The 18137-nt window shown below is 40.8% G+C and overlaps 1 protein-coding gene across 5 annotated transcripts in view; it reads left to right on the top strand.

The window, feature by feature from the left end:
- LOC104599783 (Transducin/WD40 repeat-like superfamily protein) overlaps positions 1–18137 on the top strand; it is an 86330-nt gene that overhangs the window by 15252 nt on the left and 52941 nt on the right. For all 5 annotated transcript variants that reach the window (XM_010262496.3, XM_088891586.1, XM_088891583.1 and 2 more), the window contains exons 5-6: positions 12356–12589; positions 12775–12953. In XM_010262496.3, coding sequence (XP_010260798.1) covers positions 12356–12589; positions 12775–12953 — 413 coding nt within the window. The remainder of the gene's footprint in view (positions 1–12355; positions 12590–12774; positions 12954–18137) is intronic.

The raw sequence follows: 18137 nt of genomic DNA on the forward strand, positions 1-18137 counted from the left end.
ATTGGAACTACTGGGAGTGTAGAAGTGCAAAGCCCTCTGATTCCTGGTTTGGTGGTTGCTTGCTCTTCTATTCATCGAAGAATATTGGTAGGAGTGGGGACAGATGATTGGAAGAAAAGAATGGTGTTAGTGGCTGATAAAGGAGTGACAGATTGGAAGAAGGTTTTGAATACAGTAGCAGGAGACATAGGCATTGGAAATGAAGCAATGTTGTTTCCATTTGCAGAGATGAAAGCTGTTCTTGATGTAGGCGACCAGGAGCTAAGTTTCAAAGAAGTCGTGGTGGATGGAGGTCTTATACAGGTCCAGAACTGGAGCTCAATCTGTAATGAAGTCGCAGTTCAAGGTGGGTGCGTTTGGCTGAAGCTAGTAGGCGTTCCCTTTCACCTCTAGCGGGACCCTGTTCTTGAGCACATAGTTCAGAGCCTGGGAGGCGTTTTGGTGAAAGCTGATAAATGAAACTTGGGTGCCGTTGAGTTACAGGTAGCTGGTATTAAACATGAGAACCTGCCTAAGTTCTTTGAAATTTGTTCGGATGATGCCTGGTACAAGGTGTGGGTGGCATCAGAAGTTGAACAGTTGTGGTGGGGAAGAGGTTCTAAGGTTGAAGATGATGAGGTGGCAGGGTGGTGGGCACGTGGAGGGAAGAGAGTGGGCAGTGAAAAGGTGGTGCAGGCGAAAGCTAATTTAGGGATTAATGTGTCGGCTGGGGAAAACGAAATGACAGACCATCAAGTTAAGGAAATTAATTCAAATGTTTTTGAATTAAATAAAGTAAGGGCGGGCTCTTCATCCTTTGCTGATGTGGCAAAGAAGTTAAATGGTCCAGGGCGCCGAATGGCTTGGTCCGAGCTGATTGAGATTTTGGGTGGATCGGGCGGGTTGAAGACTAAACTAGGGCACTCTTTTAAGGTGACAACTTAAAAGGTCACGTGGGTGGGTCGGGCGGGTCGAATACTGAACCGGGGCACTCTTTTAAGGACCCACGTGACAACTTAAAAGGTCACGTGGGTGGGTTGGGCGGGTCTAATACTGAAATGGGGCACTCTTTTAATGACCCACATGACAACTTAAAAGGTCACGTGGGTCGGGGCAAGGGGATGATCCAAAGACCGACTCTAGACAATAGTAACGGTTTATCACCGTCCCAGATGGCGAGGAAGGTTGGGGACTGTTCGCAGCAGCGGAAAACAGAAATACAGGGGAACTTACAGTGGGTCCCTCATCGAAACCTTGAGGAGTTTAGCTCCCTACGACGCTTCTCAAAGAGGCCAAACCCAAGGTACGCAAGGGAGAGAGCCGAAGAGAGGGAGGAGACGGATGAAGGCTGGGTGCGATGTAGTGTAGGAGATGAAGAATCGGATGATTGCTTAGATGATGGTACCAGCATTGGCAATGTAAACGACGAAGGTGGCTACGGTGTAGGTGACATGGGTGGGTGGAACATTGCAAGCCTATTTCAGGGTGACATAGAGGAAACATGGAGGCATGAAACTGGCGGCCAGAAGGGTCAGATAGAGGAAGGAAGAAGTCCTGGACTTCCTGGAACAAGTAGGGCTGAAGGCTTTAACCGGAAAAACTCATCGCCAAGACTACAGAATGTACAAGGCACAAAAGAAGGGGTAAATCGGGAGAACCTGAAGTAGAGCAAGAACACACCATCTAGGGGTGAACCGGGGGTAGAGAGGAAAGATCGCTATGGTGACCAAAGGACAAAAGTACTTTCCAACCAACTCAGGGAGATAGACATTTACCAACCTCTGGAACAAGAAAGGGAGGCTAGGAACAGTCCTGTTCCAACCTTTCTATCAAACCCAGGTAACCAAGTGAATTCGGTTTGTGCTACTAATGTGTTTTCTATGTCCTTTATTCCAGATTTCGTTCCTGCTCCATGTCTTGCAGCCCATGTATGTGCAGCCAATCAAGATGGTGGGTTTTCTGGGGTTGTGGAGAGGGGAATGAAGGACAATGGGGAGGTCCGGGAAGGGAGGTATAGAAATGAGAAAGTGTGGGAAATTATTGAATGAGTATTTAATGAAGTGGAAGGAAATTTGATGTGGAGGAGGGATGGAGAGGAGAGAAGAGGGAGGGATCAATGGAGAGGAGGGAAGGAAAGGAGGGCAGAGTTGGAAAGAATATGTGGAGAGAACAGTGAAGGAGGGAGGTAATAAGATAGGGAGGAAGGATGGAGAGGAGAGAAGAGGGGAGGGATTAGAGGAGAGGAGGGAAGGAAAGGTGGGTAGAGGTGGAGGGGGATATGTAGAAAGGACAGTGGTGGAGGAATCTATGAAAAAGGACATGATAGCAGAATTTGTGGGGAAGGTGGGATGTAGGTTGGAAGATTTGAATGTGCTGAAAGAAGGTTTACAGAAGAGGAAGGAGATTAGAACAAAGAAGAGAAAATTGAGTGAAGTTGAGAGACTGAAAAGAGATGTGGAAGGTGACAAGAAGTTCGGGGTAAAAGGAGATAGAAGGAAAGGGGGAAAGTAGTGGGTAGGTGAAGAAGGGAATTAAGAAAGAAGTGAGAATGAAGATACTTAGTTGGAATGTGAGGTGAACAGGAAGTGCGAGGAGAAGAATGACAATAAAAGAGGTAATAAAGAGGTATGACCCAGACATTGTACTATTACAGGAGTCCAAGAGAACGGGGTTTAATAATAGATGGGCAAGGAGTGTATGGAAAGCTAGGGGAATTAGTTGGGTGGCTGCTCCCTCATGGGGTGCTTCAGGGGGGATAATAACAATGTGGAAGAGGGACATGGTTGAAGGCTTGGAGGAGTTGATTGGAAAATATTCAATTTCCATGAAGTTTCAGCAGCAAGAGGATGGTTATGTTTGGGTGCTTACAAATGTCTACGGACCAAATGACTACAGAGAGAGAAAGGAATTGGTTGATGTCGGAGGGCTGTGGGATGGGCTTTGGTGTGTGGGTGGGGATTTCAATGTGATCAGATACTCGGAGGAAACCAATAAGACTAATCAGAGGGTGACAACTAGCATGAGGAAGTTTAACAGGTTTGTGGATGCCTTTGAGCTTAAGGAGATACTTCTAGCCCACAAGACATTTTTTTTTTGATCAATAACACTTTCATTAATTCATCAATAGAAGATTTACAAAAGGAAGACAAACACGCTTATCTTCCAAGAGCAACAAAGAACCTCAAGAAAAGGAAAAAAGAAAGAGAAAAGAAAGAAAACACACTAAAGTTACATCTTGGCCCAAAAAAGTGAATCCCTTTCTACCCCTTGTTTAGCTAAACCGTCAGCTAGGGAATTAGCCGATCTTTTAACCCAACGTATCTTAACTTCCATCTCCCGCACTAGCCACTTAAATTTCCTCCTCTTATTATTGTATTTCCATAAGCCATTGTGATCTTTAAACAGCCACCCTATCACCACCTCTGAATCCCCTTCAATTAAGAGTTTCCTGATGTTCAACTCCTTAGCTTTTTGGACTCTTTCCATAACTGCAAAGATCTCAGCTCTAAGGGAGTCACCCACTCCAATTGGGCCTGAGAACATGGCAGAAATGACCCCATTTCCATCCCTAAAAACACCCCCAATCCCCGATTGTCCCAGATTTCCCCTGCTACACCCATCAAAGTTTAGTTTCACGAATCCACTAGGTGGAGGGGTCCAAGCCACACTCATTACTGACTTAGTTTGTGTGCAACTTGCAATTTCACCCCACTTCCTCAACATGTCATCCATAGTGTAATCTGTGAAAAGCTCCAAAGATTTCAGCCACTGTACCGCCCTAATATGAATGATATCCCTCAGATCTGCTACTCCTCTCTGAGCTTTTGAGAATATCCTAGAGTTTCTTTCTTCCCAAAGTGTCCAACATACTGCAGCCCTTAGTCCTCTCCACATTGTCCTTCCCCTTTTTATCTGCCACCTGAAAAAAGAAGGGGAAAAAAGGCCTTGCAAGTCTGATGGGGGGTTCTAGCAACAACCAAATAGGGACAAAGCCCATTCCCAAATTGACCTCGCAAAAAGGCAAGACACCAGTAGGTGAAAACCAGTCTCCCCATCTGCTTTACAGAGAACACACCACTGAGGTGACAAACAAGTATTGGGTCTCTTCTTTTGGAGTAAATCACCAGTGTTGATTCTTTCCAGTTAGGCTTCCCAACAAAAACTACCAACGCTAGGAGGTATTGCTCTGCACCAAACCTCATCAACAGGAAAAGGAGGGAAGGTAGGACTGGTGGACTGACTTAAGACTTTGAAGAAAGAAGCACAAGTAAAAATGCCATTGGGAGAAGGTGTCCAAATTCTAGAGTCCGCCCTAGTTGGGTCTAAGACAACGTTATCAAGAATTGCAATAAGGCTCAAAATAGTGTCAAAGTCTGAGTCCCTCAAATCCCTTCTTAGACCCAAGTTCCACCCAATCCCAGAAATGGAAGAGGACGGGGTGGTAAAAGACGAGATTGTCTCATTTTTCAAATCAGAAAGAGCAAACAAAGAAGGAAACTGATCCTTTAGAGGGGCACTCCCCACCCAGGTTTGTTCCCAAAATTTTATGGAGTTACCGGAATTCAAATCATACCTGATATTAGGGGAGAAAACTGGAAGTAGGTCATGAATGGCTTTCCAAGGAGAATTGCTTGTGGTCCTAGCTCTGATTCCAGCGTCCCATTCATTATGCTCCAGCCCATGAATACTTGCCACTATTCTAGCCCAAAGCTTCTCCTTCTCCACTGGGAATCTCCACAATCACTTTCCCAACAGAGTCATATTCCTTCTCCTAATATTCCCAAGCCCCAAGCCACCACATGTCTTACTCCTACAAACTATCTCCCAGCTCACTCTATGATCCCTCTTTTCCTCTCCCGGTTCCCACAGGAAATCTTTCATTAACTTCTCCAATCTATTAGCAACCTTCACTGGGATTTTAAACACTGATAGGAAAAAGATAGGTAAATTAGCAAGCGTGGCCTTAATAAGAGTAATTCTCCCACTAAGAGAGAGGTAGTTCTTTTTCCATGACACCAGTCTTTTTTCGAACCTTTCCACCACCGGGTTCCAAAAGCCCACAAGACATTTACATGGTCAAATCTCCAATCTTGGCCCATCTACTCCAAGTTGGATAGGCTCCTGTTCTCTTTGGACTGGGAAGAACATTGGGGGAACTTGGTTTCTAGAGCTCTCCCTAGGGTGACTTCTGATCATTAGCCCATAGTGATATTCAAGGAGCAAAGGAGTGGAGGACCTGCCCCTTTTAGATTTGAAAATATGTGGTTACTCCATCCTGGGTTTACCAATAGAGTAAGGGAGTGGTGGTATGAATGTAACCCAATGGTGGAATGGGAGGGGATGAGATTCCATAAGAAACTACAATTTTTGAAAGCAAAGATCAAGGAGTGGAATCTTTTGGAGTTTGGGAGGATGGAAGAAAGAAAGAGAGTTTTGATGGACCAACTTGAAAGCCTTGACTCTAAAGAAGAAAGTGGAGAATTTGGAGAGGAAGACAATGAACTTAGAAGAGGTTTGAGAAGACAGTTAGAGGAATGCCTACATAAGGAGGAAATAAGCTGGAGGCAAAAATCTCGGTGTAAATGGTTGCAAGAGGGAGATAGAAACATTAGGTATTTTCATTCTTTGGCAGATGGAAGGAGAAGGAGGAACTTTATTTCAAAATTGGTAGTAGATGGAGTTGAGTTAATACAATAAGAGGAGATAGCCGGGGCATGTGTAGAGCACTTTAAATCCATTCTAAAAAGGCCTGTAAGTAGAGGGGTGTGGGTAGAAGGATTGGATTGGCCAGATGTAGGGGTGGATAGTAGGAGAAGGTTGGAAAGAAGGTTTGATTTGGAAGAGATCAAGGAGGCTGTATTTTCTATGGATAGAACAAAAGCTCCAGGGCCGGATGGGTTCACAATGGCTTTTTATCAGGACTGTTGGGATATCTTGGAAGATGACCTTCTGTTGGTTTTTGAGGAGTTTCATAGGAGAGGAATTGTTAATCAGGGTGTGAACTCCACCTTTATAGCTTTGATTCCAAAAAAGAAAGATGCTTTCCACCCAAAGGACTTTAGGCCAATCAGTTTGGTAAATAACCTATATAAGATTTTTGCAAAGGTGTTGTCTTTGAGATTGAAGGAGGTATTGCCAGACATCATTGCACAAAATCAAGGAGCTTTTGTGAGTGGAAGACAAATTACTGATCAAATCCTCATTGCTAATGAGAGTGTGGAGAACTTCAAGAAGGATAAAAAGAAGGGAGTGGTCTGTAAGTTGGATCTGGAAAAGGCTTATGACTTGGTGGACTAGGAATTTTTGAAGAAAGTTATGACCAAATTTGGGTTTGGGGCTAGATGGTGCAAATGGATCATGGGTTGTGTTCGGAATTGTCATTATTCAGTGCTAGTGAATGGGACAACGGTAGATTTCTTTCCAGCCATTAGGGGTATAAGACAAGGAGACCCCCTATCTCCTTTCTTGTTCATACTAATTGCTGATGTTCTGGGGAAATTGATTCACAGAGCATACTCTAGGGGTCTCATTAGAGGTTGGAGAGTTGGAAGGGAGGAAACCTCCCTCACTCACTTATTGTTTGCTGATGATGCAATTCTGTTTTGTGAAGGGGGTAATGTGAGTTTCATTAGGAACATGAAATTGGTGATGCAACTCTTTGAGCAAATGTCAAACTTGAAGTTGAACTTCGGGAAAAGCTGTGTAGTGGGTGTGAATATGGAGGAGGGAGAGATTAGGAAGAGTGCAAAAGTGCTAGGGTGTGAAGTTTCAGGTTGGCCATTGAACTATTTAGGGTTGCCATAGGTGATAACCCTAAGAGAGAGAGCTTTCGGAACCCGGTGGTGGAAAGATTTGAAAAAATACTTGTCTCTTGGAAAAAGAATTACCTTTTTCTTGGTGGAAAGACTACACTGATTAAGGCCACTCTAGCAAACTTACCCATTTATTTTTTGTCAGTGTTCAAAATCCCAGTGAAGGTTTTTAGCAGATTGGAGAGGATGATGAGAGATTTGCTTTGGGAGCCGAAAGAGGAGAAGGGGGACCATAGAGTTAGCTGGGAGGTGGTGACCAGGAGTAAAAACTGTGGTGGCTTGTAGCTTGGGAAGATTAGAAAAAAGGAATATGGCCCTATTGGGGAAGTGGTTGTGGAGGTTCCCATTGGAGCAGGAGAAGCTATGTGCTAGAATAGTGTCAAGCATACATGGGCTGGACCACAATGGATGGGATGCTGTAATCAGAGCTAGGACCACAAGCACTTCACCTTGGATAGCCATTCATGATTTGCTACCAGTATTCTCCCCTCTTATCAGGTATGATTTGAATTCATGTAACTCCATAAAATTTTGGGAACAAACTTGGGTGTGGAATGCCCCTCTAAAGGACCAGTTTCCTTCTTTGTATGCTCTATCTGATTTTAAAAATGAGCTAGTTTCTTCTTTCATCACCCCTTCCTCTTCCAATTTTGGGCTTGGGTGGAACCTGGGTCTGAGAAGGGCTGTGAGGGACTCAGACCTCGACAGTATTTTGAGCCTCCTCGAACTTCTTGATAATGATTTCTTAGACCCCACTATGGTGGACTCTAGAATTTGGACCCCTACCCCCACTGGCTCCTTTTCTTGTGCTTCTTTTTTCAAAGTCTTAAGCCAGTCCACCAGTCCTGTAACCCCCCTTTCCCTGTTATTGAGTTTTGGTGCAGACCAATTCCTCCTAGAGTTGGTAGTTTTTGTTGGGAAGCCTATTTGGAAAGATTCAACACTGGTGGTCTGCTCCAAAAGAAGAGACCCAATACTTGCTTGTCACCTCATTGGTGTGTTCTTTGCAAAGCGGATGGGGAGACTGGTTTTCACCTACTGGTGGCTTGCCAATTTGCGAAGTCAATTTGGGAGTGGGTTTTTTCTCTCTTTGGATGTAGTTGAAACCCTCCATCAGACATGTAGGGCCTTTTCTCCCCTTCTTTTCTTAGGTGGCGTATGAAAAGGGGAAGGACTATGTGGAGAGGATTGAGGGCTGCAGTATGCTGGTCATTATGGGAAGAAAGAAATTCCAGGATCTTCTCAGAAGTTGAGAGAGGGGCGGAAGAATTGAAGGCTATAATCCATATTAGGGCTGTATAGTGGCTGAAATCCTTGGAGCTATTCACAGATTACATAGTGGATGACATGTTGAGGAAGTGGGTGAGATTGCAAACTGCACACAAACCAAGTCAGTAATGAGTGTGTCTTGGACCCCCCCACCCCCACCTGCTGGATTCTTAAAACTAAACTTTGATGGGAGTAGTAGGGGGAATCCTGGACAATCAGGGATTGGGGGTGTTTTTAGGGATGAGAATGGGGTCATTTTTGCCTTGTTCTCAGGCCCAATTGGAGTGGGTGACTCCCTTAGAGCTGAGATCTTTGCAGTTATGGAAGGAGTCCAGAAAGCTAAGGAGATGAATATCAGAAAACTCATAATTGAAGGGGATTCAGAGGTGGTGATAGGGTGGCTGAATAAAGACAACAATGGCTTATGGAATTACAGCAATGAGAGGAGGAAATTTAAGTGGCTTGTGCAGGAGATGGAAGTTAAGATGAGCTGGGTTAAAAGATCAGCTAATTCCTTAGCTGATGAATTAGCTAAACAAGGGGTAGAAAGGGATTCAATGTTTTGGGCTAAGCTGTAATTTTATTGTTTCTTCCAATCTTCCTGTTCTTTTTCTTTTCTTTCTTGAGGGCCCAAGTTGTATTTGGAAGATAAGAGTGTTGTCTTCCTTTTTGTAATTATTCTTATGTTGAATTAATGAAATTGTTATTGATAAAAAAAAAAAGAGAAGCTAGGGACTGAAAATTCAAAGTACTCAGAGTGGATAGAAGAAGATGCATAGATTTAGAGTTGGTTGTGGAATTCTATGGAGACCAAAATCAGCAGCACACTTATTTTTCTAGGCACGTCTAAACAGATTTGGGATCAAGCGAAGAGGATGTATTCGGGTAGCAATTATATCACCCGAATATATCAGTTGTTTCAATCAATTTCTAGTGTACAGTAGGGAGATAAGTCTCTTGAAGGCTATTATTCTGATATGGTGAATCTTTGTGAAGAATTAAACATTTACCAACCTGTCGCTAGTGATGTTACAGTTGTGGAAAAGTAGAGGAAAGAGCTATATGTTGCTAACTTTCAAGTATCAAACCTGAATATGAATCAGTAAGAGCCCAAATTCTTGGGAGTACAGAGTTACCTGATCTGGAGGATGTGTTCTCTAGACTTCTAAGGGATAAGTTATTTGAATCTACTCCTTTATTAGATCAAGCTGCCGTTGTTACTTGTGGAAGCGGTAGTCAAGGTGTATATGGTGGAGGATGTGGAAGTGGTGGACGTGGTCCGTCTGAATCATATGGTGGTAGAGGTGGTCATGGTCGTGGAAGCAATACAACTACCAAATTTTGCACTCACTATGGGTTAGAAGGTCATACCATTGGAACTTTAGACTTGTGTGGAGTTCGGTTTTGTTCACATTGCTATTGTGAGGGCCATATAGTCGAGTATTGCCATTTGTTGAAGAAAACAGGGAGTTATGCAAATCAAACTACTTATCATGATGGAATGGACAATACATCTTTATAGACTATTGCTACAGATAATCAACCAAAGGGGAAACTATAACCATCTAGAAGGAAGAATATAATAGATTGATTATAGCTACATTATCATGCATTGCTACTCTTTCTCAGACATTAGGCACTGGCTCCACTTGCCTTCTTTCTACCACATCTCCATGGGTCATTGACTTAGGTGCTATCAACCACATCATAGGTACTCCATCTGCTTTTACCCAATTTCGTTCTTCACCTTCTACCCAACATGTTACCCTTGCTAATGGATGTACATCTTCAGTTAATGGAATTGGAAGTATTAGTCCAACTCCACAACTTCCTTTAGCATCTATACTTTATGTTCCTCAATTTCCTTTTAATCTTATGTTTGTGAGTTAATTGACCAAGGCACTAAATTGCTCTATCACCTCTTTTTCTTCCTATTGTGTGTTTCAGGACCTTAAGACGACATTAGCTTTGAATGTGATGCATGTCAGCTTAGCAAGCTTCATTTGGCTACTTTTTCCTCCTTGAGCCATTAGTCGTATGTCTTAACTTTTCAATTAGTTCATTTAGATGTTTGGGGTCCGTGTCCTATTGTGTCATATTTGGGGTTTAAGTACTTTGTTACTTTTGTTGATGATTTCTCTAGAGTCTCTAGGTTATTTTTGTTAAAGGAAAGATCTGAGTTATTTTTTGTATTCAAATCTTTCTTTATGGAAATAAGAACTCAGTTTGGATTTAATATATTTGCTATTCAATTTGATAATGCAAAGGAATATATGTCTTCTCCCTTTATTGATTTCTATAATGAGCATGGTATTCGACATCAAACCTCTTGTGTTAGTACACCTCAACAAAACAGTGTTGTTGAATGCAAGAACCACCATTTATTAGAAGTGACTCGAGCACTTCTCATCTAAATGAATGTTCCCAAAACTTACTGGAGTGATGTTTTGCTTACTACTTGCTATCTTATTAATTGGATGCCCTCATCAGTTTTACATAAGTAGAAGTTCGAAAATAAGAAGAAAGGTAAAGAGAAAAAAGGAGGAAGAGGGAAGAGAAGCAGTAGAACACAAGAGTTGAAAAGGAGGAGCAGAAGCTTAATGTTCTGCCGCTGCCACCTTAATTAATATTTATAGGTTATGCTCATTACATGGAAAGGACAGATCTGCCCTTAGTCTTTACATAACAAATAGAGCAAAAATAAGACTGAAATAAATAACAACTGAAACAACTAAATGACCAATAGCTAACCCTAGGCAGACTAGAACACCTTCTACCCTACGAACACAGTGGGACCGTAGCTGTGGGGCCCACATCAGTGTTCTCTACAACATATATATTTTTTTTTGATCAGTAAGAGAAAAGATTTTATTATTATCAATTTCAAGTATTACATTGGATTTACTTGAGGAGGCAGGTATGTTGGGGTGTAACTGGTGGCTACACCAATGATACCAAACACTAAACTTACATCAGATCAGGGGGAGATGGTTGAAGATCCTGGACAATATAGGAGATTGGTTGGGAAGCTGAATTATTTGACCATTACTCTTATAGATATTTGTTTTGTTGTTGGGGTGGTAAGCTAGTTCTTGAGCTCTCCCCGTGTTCCTCACCCTGAAGCTATGCTTAGAATGATAATATATCTCAAGGGTTCACTTGGTATGGGAATTGTTTATAGAGATAATGGTCACTTGACTGTATTAGGTTTCATGGATGTAAACTGGGTTGGATCACTGACTGATAGGAGATCAACAGCAGGGTATTGTACTTTCCTAGGTGGAAACTTAATCTCCTGGAAAAGCAAGAAAGAGAATGTTGTTGCGAAGTCGAGTGCTGAAGCTGAGTATAAGGCTGGGTTGGATCACTGACTGATAGGAGATCAACAGCAGGGTATTGTACTTTCCTAGGTGGAAACTTAATCTCCTGGAAAAGCAAGAAAGAGAATGTTGTTGCGAAGTCGAGTGCTGAAGCTGAGTATAAGGCTATGAGTCAAGCAAGTGGGGAGTTGGCGTGGCTTAAAAGTCTTCTTCGTGAAATTGGGATACCTGTTAAACTGCCTATGCATTTACGTTGTGATAATCAAGCAGCAATCCATATAGCCTTAAACCTTGTTTTTCATGAGAGGACAAAGCATATAGAGGTGGATTGTGATTTTATTAGAAAGAATGTTCAAAGTTGTGATATCAACACCCCTTTTGTGAAAACTGGAGACCAGTTGGCTGATTTGTGGACTAAAGCTTTAAATCAATCTTGTATTGATTTCATTACTAGCAAGCTTGGTCTATATGATATATACACGCCAGCTTGAGGGGGAGTGTTGAGGAGAGTAGATTTCTTGTATTTGGGGCAGTAGGATGGCTTAGTCTTTCCTTTCTTTTATTAAGGGTACTCCTGTCCAGAATTTATCATAAACAGGGGTATTTGTGTAAACACATCATTATTTATATTAATCTAAGTTGTGGGCCAACTGGTTAAGAGGGCTAGATCCTTCTAATCTACCCTCTAATCAGTTTGACTGGGTTCTCTTCTCTCAAGCCTTTTTTTTCTTCTTTCTCTCTCTTCCTTTTCTTCTCTCTCCTCTTTTATTTTCTTTCTGGTTTGGTGCCTTTTATTACTGTTTGACTGTGATTACCATGTTTTCACATCTTTTCTTTTTTCTTTTTTCTTTTTCCTTTTTCATCAATATCTTATGATATTCTGTCTTTATGAAGTTGCATAGAAATGCACATATGGGACTTTTTTTTGTTGAGAATACTACAATCTATTTTTATTAAAGGATCATACTTTTGCAGTCTTTTTGAATTTGGAAGAGTTGGACAACTTTTTGACTATGGAGTAAAATGCATGCCAGATTGTGTCTGGCCTCTCACTATGGAGAACCAATCAGATTGCAGTGAAGCACCAGGACATCTTTGGAGACCAACAGGTGCTTTGACTCTTATGCCGTCATGTATATCTTGTATAAAGAGGAGTGGAAAGCATTACATGGATACAGCTGATGACAATTCAGTCATCCAGAATGCTTTGTATCCAGGAACAACACATGCATTTTATGATTGTGATTTCTCTATTCCTTTGCAGATGTACTTCCATACATATTTAATTAGGTAATAGGCATTATAACATCTTTCTGGCTGTTTCTTATATTTGACAATTTTCATTTGCTTTCTTTCATTTTATTGCATTTGCAAAACTTGACATCAAGAAATAGGATAACCACTTTGGGATCGGAAACATCTGGTGGATCCATCTTTGTCCTGAATCTTAGTGAACCATTAGAGTTTAGTCCAAGTATTCCTGTTCTAAGGAGAAGACTTTTTGAGGTTGCTTCGTTGAATTGTACAATTTGGACTGCTGATTGCAACTCCAATGGGACTGAAGCAATAGTAGGTAAGTTCTATAACTAATAGTTTTTATCTGATTACGTGTTATTTACCTTAAAATATTATCTTATTTAGGATATTTTCTCTGCTCGTGTGATAATTGTTGCAAATTTTACCTTTTTCTTTCCAAGCAGTAATTAACATCTGTACCCATGTTGGAAGAAAACCAGATTCAACCCCTCTTACCATTCTCTAGTGTTTTCTATCATTTTATAACTCATGCATGTGCTGTTTTTGTGTCAAGCAACACTTCTAATAACATGGGTATCACAAAGATCAGATTTGAAATGTAGTAGTGGGAAAACGAGAAGGGATAGTGGATAGAATGAGGTAAAAGTGGATTAAGATGGTCTGCAACTGTGCATAGTGAGAGGAAATAAACTGTCAAGTCAGTTGAGTTACTTCATCTCTGGTGTTCAGGTATAACAAAGAAAAATGGGAATAATCATAAAAAAATAACAAAAAAATATGGATATTCACCAATAGGAGCTATGTGATATGGTCTTCACACATGAATACGAACAAGCTCAAAGGGAACAATAGAACTTTTTTTATTAAAAGAAACATGTTTCCACAATATTTGACTAATCGGCAATTTTCACAATGTAAATTAGACATCCTAATAGAAGCAAATAAAGAAGGAAATGACTAACTCAAAGTATAGAAAGACAAATGATCCAATCGAGCTTGTTAAAGCATAACCTGATGACAACATTGGTTCTTATGCTCAAGTTCTGAATTTAGTCTTTATTCTTCCTCACTTAAAAACTTGAGGATGGCGTTTATTTTTTTGAACCAGAGGAGAATGATGCAGATATGGAAGCAAGGGAATTAAGTTTGCTTTTCTATTCCTATACCGATTGCAGAATTTTTGGGTTATTGGATATTGGCACTGTTTAAGTTTTTGTATTTATTTTCTACTTGTGGGTGTCTCGACGATAGATTTTTGTTTTTTTTTTTTTTCGAAATTACAATTTATGATAACTTTGGTAACTTCTGGACTTACCATTTATGGTAGTTCTCTTAATTATTATTTTTATTAAACTTGTAGTTTACTGTTTTCAGTAATTTCTGATGTCTTTAAATTAAAGTAGTTTTAGAAAAATGTTATTAGAGTTGTTTAGGAGTTGGAGTCCTTTTCAAGTGTCCTAATGGGTTACTTGTGGATATGTCTTAGTTTTAAAGCAATTAGGAGTTCTTGTGGATGACTGCAAAAGAAAAGTGTCTTACCAAGGAAATGGTGATAAGGAGGGATTTCAGCCTATCAGATGTGATTTGTCCTTTGTGTAACATGGTGCCAGAATCAGCAAATCATCTTTTCATCCACTGCAGCTTCTCGTCAGTGGTGTGGCAGCACTTTCTTAGAGCGATAAATCTGAGTTGGTGCTGGCCAGAATCAATCCCCTCTGTTCTTCAAGGGTGGAGAGTCCAAGGAATGTCCAAAGAAGGGAAGCTAGTGTGGTCTGCTATTCCAGCTGCAGTTTTGTGGGTAATCTGGTTAGAAAGAAACAACAGGATATTTGAACAGAAAGCCAAGTCTGAGGCTGGGGTGATTAACTGTGTAGTGGAAGAGCTGTGGAGCTGGTTGTCTATTTCTGATGTGTTTTAAGTTGTGTTTTGCGCCGATTCTTTTTTGAGGGTGAATTTCTTTGGGGTGCTTTAATGCTGTTTGTATAGCCTCTTGTACAGAACTTATACTGTTTGATACTCAATACAATACTTTACCTTTAAAAAAAAGCAGTTTGTTTTGGGTCAGTTTCCTAGTCCAAATCAGAGCCTGTAAAGGGACATCCGAGTTAGTGTCTTTAAATTGAGTCAATGTAATTGGAGACTTGGAGTTTGAGGAGAGTTATTTGATGAAAGAAAGATTGGTTTAGTGAATTTTGGTTGTTTCCAGAGGTTTGTTCTCTTTTTTTCCTCTCTCATTTCTTCTTTTAAGCAACTTGTTTCTTGGCTGTTTACCCTAACAGCAAGAGTTCTTCTCGTTCTTCTAATTTCTTTCTCATTTTTTTGGTAACAATAAGCACTCCAATTGTTTCTCCATTCATATCCTTCATCTCTCACCCACAACTTTCATTCACCCCCCACAGAGTGCACAACCAGATCCTAAGTTGGTAGGACCCCTTCCCTTCCTACATCTACTCCTTCGAACCTATCAAGCCATGCTCTAGGTGACTACTTTAAGCCATATAATGTTTTCCTCCACCAATATCACTATAGAACCCTATTGGCAGATCCATATATACCTCTTCTTACAAATCCCCATTAAGGAAGGTGTTCTTAACATCAAGTTGAAAAAGTGGCCAAGGATATATGGCAGCTAAGGAGAGGACACAAAGAGAGCTCATCTTAGTTACAAGAGCAAAAGTCTCCAAATAATCAACCTCATAGGTTTGTGTATATCCTTTTGCAACTAACCTTACCTTGTACCTTTCTATACTATCATCAACTTTATACTTCGTAGTATATACCCATCTACACCCCATAGTCTCCTTGTCAACAAGCAAATTAGTGATCTTCCAAGTCTGATTCTTAATCAAGGCCTCCATATCGTCCTCCATAGCTTTCTCCCATTCAAGTTTAAAGAGAGCCTCACTAACAGTCTTGGGAGACATAGAAGTGAGGGGTCAAGAAAGCACAATATGATGGTGAAAGAGAACTGTATGAGAGATAATGGAAGAGGAATGTGCAGTGGTGGTGGTACACTGTCTCTTACCCTTATGGAGTGCAATGGGGAGGTCTAGGTCATTAGGTACAAGTGTATCATTGACAACTATTAGAGGTAGGATCATCAAAAGGGATAATAGGCATACTTGGATCCATGTTTGGAGAACCAAAGTCTCAGGAGCAACAGAGAGTGGTGTAGGTTCTCCGGGAACATTATTGGGCTCTCTTGGAGCATCAGAATCAACCCTTCTGAACTAGAACACTATGAAGAGGCATGGAGAGGTAATGCCAAAGGAACCCGAGAAAGCAAAGGAGTAGGAAGAGGAAGAGGGACAACACTCTCATCACCAAAACACTCCCCTTGAGGGGAAACACTAGAAATGAAAGGACTGGACTTGTAAAAGGTAATATCCATAGTGCTGATAAAATAATAAGGTAACATCCATGGTAATATATCGATTCCTAAACATTAGATCTTAACAGCAATAATCCTTCTAATTTGGACATACCCAAGGAATACACATTTCTTGGCTTTAGGATCAAACTCAGAATGGTGAGGTCCAAGAATATGAACAAAGCAAGTACACCCAAAAACCTACAAAGGAATATGAATTATCTTCCCCTTAGGAAACAATACACCAAAAGGATCCTTAAAACCAAGGATATAAGAGGGCATACGGTCAATTAAAAACATTGAAATTACATCCTCCCAAAAGTGAACATGGATGACGGTAGATACCAAAAGACTCTTGGCCACCTCTACAATATGTCCATTCTTTCTCTCAGCCATTCCATTTTGCTGAGGTGTGTAAGCACAACTACTCTAGTGAACAACTCCATACACCAAAAGGTAGGATGCTAGTTTTTTTTTTCTCAAAGGATTCTCTAGCATTGTCCAACTTGAAAACCTTAATCTTCAACCCAAACTGTGTGAGAACCATCTAGTGAAACTGTTGAACCAAAGAGGGAACCTCATCACGAGAACACATCAAATAAAGCCAAGAAGGAATGGGATAAGGATCCAAACATGAGTATAAACAATATCAAAAGCCAAACTACTTTTATTACTTGAAGAAAAAGAATGTCTACAATGCTAGGAAATTGACAAATTCACACTCCAAACTAGGCATCTTAATTGACTCAAACAACTGAGGAAACAACAAACATAAGGAACTAAAAGACAAACGACCTAAACAATTATGCCATAACATAATCTGATTAACTAACTTTGGTCCACTCTCTATTTCTCACATAATGGCTTTGGTAGCTGGGAAATGCATCTAGAAGGTAGGTCCCATTCACCTCACAACCACTCCAATCGTTTTTCTTGACTCTAGATTCCGGAAAACACAACAAGTAGGGAAAAAGGTTACAGTTCAACTTTTTTGTTAAATTACTCAGATGAGATTGGTATGCAATTTGGGGACATACAAAATAGAGTGTAGGGTAAAATAGTGTTAGATATTTATAATAGTGCCTTTACTGGCTATAGTGACATGGGAACCATTAGAAATGGAGACTTTCTCTATCAAAACACAACTGATAACACAATTGATATGAGGAAAAAGAGACGGTACACTAGTCACATGCTCAGAAGCTCCTCATTCTATTATCCAAGGAGATCCCTCCTTACCTAAAGTAGAAACATAGTTGGCTAGTGGCATGTGTATTACTTGTATGTGCAAAGGAAGTACAGTGACCAACTCCAGAAGTCCCCCCCCACACACATCTACACCCTATTGAACACCTGATGATGCAATAGAACTGTCCATATCCCTTTGGATTAGATGACAACAATACTTTTCCAACTTGGCTCGAACTGCTGCTGCAGCTATAGACTCTAAGGAAGCAAAGGAAAGGGAGCCAAAAGACTCATCTGTTACTACTACATTAGCATTCCCCTTCTTATTTCTGAATTGGGCAGGAAAGAGATTAGGGTGAAGCTTCCAACATGTATCTCTAGTGTGCTTGGGCTTTGTTAGAGTAGGATATAGAGGGGTAGTTTTGTCATTTTTCTTTATGTTAAGAGTGTGGTGTAATATCTACCCTGGGTTAAGTGTTGTGTCCCACACTTAAGTAGGGGTGCAATTGTCTTTATGTTTTAAATTAGAAACCTATAAATAACAATCTGTCTGACTAGAGAAACGCACCAGCCTTTCTTTTTTACTTCTCTTCTGTTCGTTCTATTCTTTCTCTCTTTTTTCTTTTTCTCTGTTATTCTGGAACTAAAACTAGTTCATATCTGAATTTGGTCATGGTATCAGAGCCACTATAATCAGTTCTTATCTACCCAGATTTTTTTTTTCTTTTTCAGCGCCATTTACCCTAGGTTTCTGCAGATTTCTCATCGATCACTTGGAGGTTGGCAGAATGGCTGAAAAGGAGTGATCGTTTTCTTCCTTTGGAGGTTTCCATGCCTCTGGTTGCTGGTGCAGTGGTCGTTTCAGGTGGTTGGTAGAAAATCCTCTAATTGATGGATTGAAGAAGGCTGTTTAAGTAGTGTAGTGGACTGACAAGTGCAGGT

The sequence above is a fragment of the Nelumbo nucifera genome, chromosome 7 (assembly GCF_055504915.1).
Source record: "Nelumbo nucifera cultivar China Antique chromosome 7, China Antique-T2T, whole genome shotgun sequence".
NCBI lineage: Eukaryota > Viridiplantae > Streptophyta > Magnoliopsida > Proteales > Nelumbonaceae > Nelumbo > Nelumbo nucifera.